The sequence below is a fragment of the Astatotilapia calliptera genome, unplaced genomic scaffold (assembly GCF_900246225.1).
Source record: "Astatotilapia calliptera unplaced genomic scaffold, fAstCal1.2 U_scaffold_31, whole genome shotgun sequence".
NCBI lineage: Eukaryota > Metazoa > Chordata > Actinopteri > Cichliformes > Cichlidae > Astatotilapia > Astatotilapia calliptera.
Genome location: NW_020535769.1, coordinates 95,123 through 102,937, shown reverse-complemented (window position 1 = coordinate 102,937; position 7,815 = coordinate 95,123). Strand labels below are relative to the sequence as shown.

The window sequence follows — 7,815 nt, the reverse complement described above, 5'->3', positions numbered from 1 at the left end:
TAAATCCATACTCCAGTGCATGCCTCAGACCAACTTGGTGTTAATATCTTGCCCAAAGATGTTTGACATGCAGACTGGGGCTCAGCCATCAACCTTCCAATAAGTAAGTGACCTGCTCTACCTCCTGAGCTACAGCCACCCCAAATGTACATCCTCACGCTTGTTTCCATTTGGACAGCAAGCAAAGGGAGGGGCTGTTCTCTCCCGCTGGATATTTGCTTCCTCACAGTCCTACAAAATACTGTCTCCTAACTTTGTGGAAGTAAATGCTGTATATGTCTGAGAGATGCTGGAATGGGGACAGTACCAGGATATGTGACCACTGTAGCCACTGTCTGTGTTTTAGCGTAAGAGTGGATTTCACTGTTGTGACAAAACACAGACAATAGCTGCAGTGAGCTTTTTACTTTGTTTTCAATTCTCTGGCCCTTTGTATGTTAGCACTTCCCCTTTCTCCATCAACACTAAAAAAACCCTCTCACTGCTACACACACTGAACTGTAAACTCCTTAAAACCTCGATTACACTCATTAGACTCCAACATGGACGGCTGAAAACTCTATGGCAGAGCAATCCTTGAGGTCTGTTTGAAGTTTGATGATAAGGCGTTGTCGGCACATTATAATACAAGTTGACTGCAGACAAGACACACCTACAGTCAATTTATAATCATTATTTAATCCAACAGTTTATTGTTTTGTAGTAGAAAAACCCATCAATCATGAAAACATCAGCTAAAAACCCCGTTTGACTCTTTATTTCTGTTGATTTGTAGAAGAGAAAAAGAAAAAAAGCAACAGAAAAGCAAAACATCCTTTCACTGTTTTGAAGACAGGAGGATCTCACATGTTCACACATGCTGTATGTAGTTCCTGTCTGGGCCTGTTACGCAGCAACAGAAACAAAGCACAGAACCTGATTTAGTTCATGCTTTCAAGCTTTTTTATCTCCTTCACCACCGTTAGATTCAGGAAGACAAGAGTTTCATCTTCATGAAGACTCCACAAAAAGTGGTGCCGCTTGCTTTCTCGCAGATAGAAACCATTAAAAGAACAGTACAGTGTATCGAGAGAGTACAATTACTTCGTAGTGATGTGCATCTCACACTGCAGTTATTGACTCAGAAATCTAAAACTTTTACACCCCTTCTTTCTCCTTCATTCGATTTCTTTTCCAGACAAAAACAGGTGAACTCCACAGAACGGACCTGGCTGCTGTGTGGAGTGACTCACACTCAAGTTTATTCCGAAAGTCCCTTGTTTTCAGTTTTCTTTATGAATCAGTTAAATTTCCCCTCTGAGATCAGGATCAAGCACTGATCCTTGTTAAGTCCTTGAGCATTTCCTCTTTATTTATTCTTATCTTTCATCAGTTCTGCTTTCCAACCAGTTCATGTAAATGAGTCGTGCAAGATTCTACCAGAGATAGCTCGTGTTCAAACATGAGCTCGAGACAACATCAGGACAGGAATGATGAACCCATAACATTTTACAAATCAGGACATGTGTGTGTGTAAGTGTGTGTGTGGGTGGGGGCATATTTTTCCACTTCATGTTCTCATTCAAATGAAAACAGCTGGCTGAGGGATGTGCCTGTTCTTCAAGGTTTAAGGCTCTGCCCACTGTGAGCTCCTTTTTCTAAGATTTTGAAGGCTTCATGCATTCTCCGTGGCGATCGAGGATATAACTTTTGGGAAATTAATCAAGAATTATTTTCTTTTTAATAATTTAAACCCAGCGAAATCGAAAGAGTTTGTGACATGTTTCACTGTGACTTTGGTCAAGCCTCAAATTTGATCTCACGCAGTCAAATTTGAACTCCGGTCCTGTTACTTACGGATTCACGCAGGATTTTTAAAAACAAAGATCATCAGACATGTCTGCAGGAACATGCATATTTCTTTGTTCGATTCTGCTGCTTGCTGGCGTCTTTGTGTCCGTGTGTGCAGGTGAGATAACTGTATGTAACATAAAGAAGAATAAAGAGTTTCAGAGTGGTTTACGTGTTTACAATATGATATAATACAAAGGTATTAGGTGCTTGTTAGACAGTGTATTTGTTTGAAACTGAATATGTGATATAATTGTTTAATAAATAAAGTTTGCTTTAAGCCGCCCATCATTAGGGCATGTTTCTGTGGATCTTGCAGGAAGTCAATTAAACATGTAAGCCCTAAACAATAAGAAGACAAAGGTCTGTGAAGTCTTTCCAAAATGATCTGGTGCTGATATTAAAACGTCTCTGAGAAAACCATCAGCTTCCATTTACCACGAGCTCCTTATTCAATCTAAACAGACTAGCTCTTATGTAGTACTTTTCTACCTGAGCAGTCAAATCACTTCATACATGTCTCAATCAGCAGTGCTTTATGTCATATTTATTCACACTCCTGCTCTACCTCCTGAGCCACAGCCACTCTAATCTACAACTGTCATCAGAGTGTTAGACAATTCAAGCAGCAGGACTTTGACGTTAAACTGAGGTCAAAGTTCCCACAGATGATGAGAAGTAACTCTTTGTGCTATCAAAATCTGAGATTTTTGGCTTTTCAAACATGCCCTCTGATGTCTTGGCAATCAAGAAAAAAACACAGATGTACTTCATATCATAAAAATAAAAATAATTTGCTCAAATGTCAAAGACAGTAAGCAGCATATTAGAAGTTAATTGTTATTTTTGTGAGTCCACTGATGTGGCACACTTTGTAGTGTCCACTAAATACTTCTCAGTGCTGGTTTCTAAGGCTCCTCTTTTGACCCACAGTGTCCTCAACATCAGTAGGAAAAAGTTTTTTGAGTGTCTTGACTCACTCACTTTGCTCTGTGTTGTTTCCTCTTTCAGAGGACAAAAGCATCACAGTTCAGTCTGGACAGAACGTCATTCTACCATGTCAAGCTCCAAATGATACGGGTTCCATCAGAGTGGTAAAGTGGACCAAACCTGACCTACAAAAGAAAATAGTACATTTGTATGTGGATCGGCGATTTGATCTCGAGGATCAGAATCCATCTTTTAAGAACCGGGTGGATCTGCGGGACAGAGAGATGAAAAATGGAGACGTGTCTTTGATTCTGAAGAATGTGACGATTAATGATGCTGGAAAATACGAATGTAGTGTTATCCAGAAAAAAGACCTCAGCCCTTCCACCACTACTATAACTCTTGACCTGAGAGTTATTAATTCTAAAGGTGAGTTATGAGAGTTCAGTGTCAGTGATCAAAGCTGAATCTGCTTCCTGGTTGTTGGATTCTGTTCTGTTCTTCACTCATCACCTACCTGACACCTCACACCTGTTTCTCACCTGCAGGTCAGACATTCCTACCAGTAGGACGAAGTGTAAGTGGCTCTGCTGGACTGGTCATTGGTCTGTATCTTCCCGTTGTGCTTCTCGTTGTTGCTTTTGTTTGTTAGCTACAGAAAATTTAAAGAAATCAGTCAGTGTTCAAACCAACCTCAGTGTTTTTTTTTTTTGAAAGCAAGAAAAGAAAAATGATCTGAGGACAGAAGGACATTAAAGATGGGGAACATTCAGCTGCAGATTTCAAACATCTAAAATTTTAATTTCTTTCACATCTGTTGGACTGATTGTTGGTCTGACAGTTTCTGGTCTGCTTCTTCTGGAAGTTGTTTTTTTTTTTTCATCCACAGAAGATATAAACAACAACACAATCAGGGTCCATACCACCCTTCTGCTGGGAAGTAGTAGGTTGACATTTTTCCAGAGAAAGGAAGATGATAAGATGACAGACATTTTAATGCTTAACATCCAGCAGGCCATATCAAATGTTAAGTTCTTGATTTGATTTTACATCTTAAATGTTCAGTTTCTTGTGGTTCCATCTGTTGGACTGACAGTTGGTCTGTCTGTCTTCTTTTTACTTTTGAGGGGTTAAAAGAAATGAGTCAGAATCTGCACGAGCTCCCCAGAGCAGAGTAAAATGAGTTGGCTAAGTTAGTCATAAAAAGATCAACATTCTAAACCAACCACTTTGAAAACAGTTTATTTTGTTCCTGCTATACTTTTTTGTTTTACATTTCTAAATTATGATTATCTGACTGTCAAGAAGTCCTGCACTACAATCCACTAAAGTCTCAATTTCATTGTTCCTGTTTATAAAAAGCAGGGAAAATCCATAAATATGTTTAAACATTTATGCTCCAGTACTAAAACAGTCAGTGTTCAAACCAAGCTCAGTTTTAATGAAAACAAAGATGATCTGAGGACAGACAGACTTTAAAGATGTTGAACATTCAGCTGCACATTTCAAATATCTAAAATCTTTAATGTTTTTCGCATTTCTCTCAAACATCATGTCAAGTCTGCCTGCAGCTTTATGACCTACAGTTTTCATCCACCTTCAGTATTTTAATATGTTTTGCTCACACCAAGTTAAACTGTATTACGCAGGAACATTACTCTATGTTCTGCTGTATTAGAATCAGTGAGCCGAGTTTATATTCTTTTTAAAATATCGTTTATATTTCTTTTGTGGAAAATTCACAAGTTTGACCCAAACCCATTGTACATATATGCATATTATGTTGTGTTTTTCTAATTAAATATCCAGTGTCGTGTATGTTGCAGTGTTGGAATCAGTGAGTGTTGGTTTCAGCTTCAGGTTCAGCAGCTGTTTGTGACATCTGGATGGGTTTGACTCATCATGTTCAGTCAGCATAAATACAGATGCTGACTAAACCAACTCACAGACACAAAAGCATGTCACAGTGTGTGGAAAAATCACTGTGGATTATAGAAGGTGATAATATGACAGCCACAGGACTGGCCGCGCTTTCCTTGTCGGTTTTGTGTTTTCATCTGTGTAACATAAGTAAAGTTGCATATTTGGGAACACCTCATTGGTTTTGGTGTGATTGTTGGTTTAGTTAGTTCCCTTCACACACCAATGACTTGGGCTGTGGTGTGTTAGTAAATCAAAAAATTAACTGCCTGAACAATAATGTTCACTTGGATGGGTTTCAGTGAGTGATTCGAGGGACTGCTGTCCAACTTGCCATTCTTTGTGAAGTTTATTTTCCTGGTTTTTAACTGGTTTTGAAAATGGCTTCTGAATCAGTGCTGGAATGAGTATTGATTTGCTGCTATATGAGAAAAAATGAATTGAAATGAACACAAAAATAAAAAGGATAATGAAACTGAAACTTATCAGTCCCAGTCTGGTATTTCGTGAAATCTAACTTCCCTTCAGGAGCTTCTGAGAAACAGACCCCTCCATAAACTTGGATTTCAGTCATGTAAAGGCTTTTTTTTTAAAAAAAAAATCCAGCTGCAGCTCTCACTCTGATCACAGCTGCTCCATCAGAGTTGAAGGACAAAGAAAAACTAAAACATTGTAAAGTACTTTAGATGAATTTATCATCTTATAGTGAGATTAATCAGAATGTACAATTAATAATCTGCACTGAGACACTTTAAGATTGTTTAAGATTTGAGTCCCAGGCTGAAATCAAATAGTCAGAATATTCCCTGCTCTGTCATTTTCTCTCTAAGTGGACGTCCATGTTGCTTTAGTGTTCTTTCATGCAGATAATATAAGCATGTATGAATATCTATAACATTAATACCAAGGTAAACAACTGCAGTCATATTTCTCATCCTGTTTATCCACTTCATCCAAACTAGCTTAGACTACTACAACCTTCACTTTAACACATTTGAGTCTTTTTATCTTTCCAAAGCCAATGTTGCAACGTGCTTCACAGAGGAAACAACTTTACACGGAGAAGGTTTTAATAAATAGAGTAACATGTGCACAGGTTTCTGTCCTGACAGCGAATGAAGAGGGGCTTTCACCCACAGTCGTGCTCGTGTGTCACTGGAAGATAATGACCTATGAACCTGTCAAATGCTGATCGTTTGACTAGTGGTCCGGATTATGGTAAGAAAGCAACAGTGGATTCACCAGTGGAAAAGAAAAACCACAATAAAAATTTTAATAAAAAAAAAAAACATGATGAAAAACACAGACGGTGGCAGCAGTGGGGAATTTTAATTTATTTTAACACTCAGTTTCACTTCAGCTCTTTGTGTGTTTCTGTGCTCTCAGACTGTGGGCCTAATTGTGGTTCCCAGACTATTTCAAAGTTTAGTGGGACAGTATCACCAAATGGTGATTCTGACTGTTGGAGTTTTCTCTGCATTATTGTAAGGTCCTTACTTTACAATATGAAGCACTTGAGCCAAGTGTTCTGATTCTACACAATATAAATTAGTCTGAATTGAGTGATGGCCCAAAGACTGCACAAGGAAGAATGACCCACAGTCTACTACACATGCATCCCTGCAGGCAGCATCCTTCAGGTGGATTTCAAAGAAGTATAACGTCTAATTTATGGTCCACAGATGTGTAAAATGTAAATAATCTGATTCTTGTAAAGTGTGTTTCTGCTCTCTTGCAGCACTCAAAGCACTTTATGTAATATGCATCATTCACCCATTTATACAAGCAGTTTTGTCTATGCCTAAGTGCTTTCTGTCTAATATTCATAAATTCATACTCCAGTGCATGCATCAGATCCAACTTGAGGTTAATATCATGACCACAGATATTTGACATGCAGACTGGGGTTCAACCATCAATCTTCCAATCAGTAAGTGACCTGCTCTACCTCCTGAGCTACAGCCACCCCAAGTGCACATTTCTGTACTGCTGTTCCATTCGCACAGCAACTGAAGGGGTGCTATCATCCACTGCAGATAGGCTCGCATGCAGTCTTACAAAATGCTAACTGCACATCATTGAAAGTAAATACTGTATACAAAGTTGTGCCAAGGCACAGACACTGGCTGCACTGGGCTTTTTGCATTGTTTTCAACACTCTGGCTCTTCACATGTTAGCACTTTTCTCTTTTCCACACCACAGGGTGGTTGTGCCACATATTGCTGTCACTGCCTACATTGACACTAAAAAAAACTCTCCCACCGCCATCGTGTTACGCTGAGCTGTAAATTCTCCTTAACGCCTCGATTGCTCTCATTATAGACTCCACCATGGACAGCTGAAAACTCTACAGCAGAGCAGTCCTCGAGATCTGTTAGAAGTTTTGAAGTAGCTCCGCTTCAGTCACAGGATGTTCTTGTAATGACTGTATGAACGACTGGAGATCCTATACAAACAGCAGAAACACTTCAGATTCCTCTGCTTCTTCAATCTCGTCCAGAGCACTTTCTGCCAGCCGAATCAGAGCACGTCGGGGCTGTCCTTTAAAACCCACCACTGTTGGTTCCCTACACTTAAGACGCTGGCACACCTTTGTGAGTTTGGGTTTCCCAAGGGTCCACAATGCTGTTCTGATGTCATCTTGTAGTTGTTCCATCTTTGGAAGATGTTAATTCAACATGTTCTAGATTTTTGTCCAGAGCAGGAAACATACTCTTGGCTGGTAGCTCACCAGATCATGTTACACACTGAAGGAAGACAAGGTTCATTCAGGTGCACATTGAGCTTTGTTGCTCTCAGTAGTTCTGTGTTACTGGTGGTTTCCATCACAATAACTGGCCTGCGTTACTTTTGCAGAGGATTATTTATAATCAGCCTTTAGAGAACAGAGTAAAAGACAGTAAACAATACACAACATGTACCAGCTGGTTTACCAAAACATTTCTGATAATTTTAACTTAAACCAGCAAATATTTTTCTCTGTCATATTTTTGATGGTACAACACTTTGCAAAGTCTAATGTAGGATTCTAGGACACCCATGTTGCTAGGTTCATCCACAGATAAGCTTAACTAACTCTCTTATTTGGACACATTAATGTCACATTAACAGGAATTTCACTCAAAAAATATTAC

The 7,815-nt window shown here is 39.1% G+C and overlaps 1 protein-coding gene across 1 annotated transcript; it reads left to right on the top strand.

Annotated features, from left to right (window-relative positions):
• The first annotated feature begins 1,551 nt into the window (after positions 1–1,551).
• LOC113018010 (coxsackievirus and adenovirus receptor-like) lies at positions 1,552–5,161 on the top strand. The gene is made up of 3 exons (XM_026161081.1): positions 1,552–1,948; positions 2,842–3,189; positions 3,309–5,161. The coding sequence occupies exons 1-3, from the start codon at positions 1,876–1,878 to the stop codon at positions 3,410–3,412; spliced, it is 525 nt and encodes a 174-aa protein (XP_026016866.1). The 5' UTR covers positions 1,552–1,875; the 3' UTR covers positions 3,413–5,161.
• Positions 5,162–7,815: the final 2,654 nt, after the last annotated feature.

Coding starts and splice junctions, on each gene's coding strand:
- LOC113018010 (XM_026161081.1), top strand. CDS start 1,876: ATGTCTGCAGGAACATGCATATTTCTTTGTTCGATTCTGCTGCTTGCT. Junction 1,949..2,841: donor CTTTGTGTCCGTGTGTGCAG/GTGAGATAACTG, acceptor TTCCTCTTTCAG/AGGACAAAAGCATCACAGTT. Junction 3,190..3,308: donor GAGAGTTATTAATTCTAAAG/GTGAGTTATGAG, acceptor TCTCACCTGCAG/GTCAGACATTCCTACCAGTA.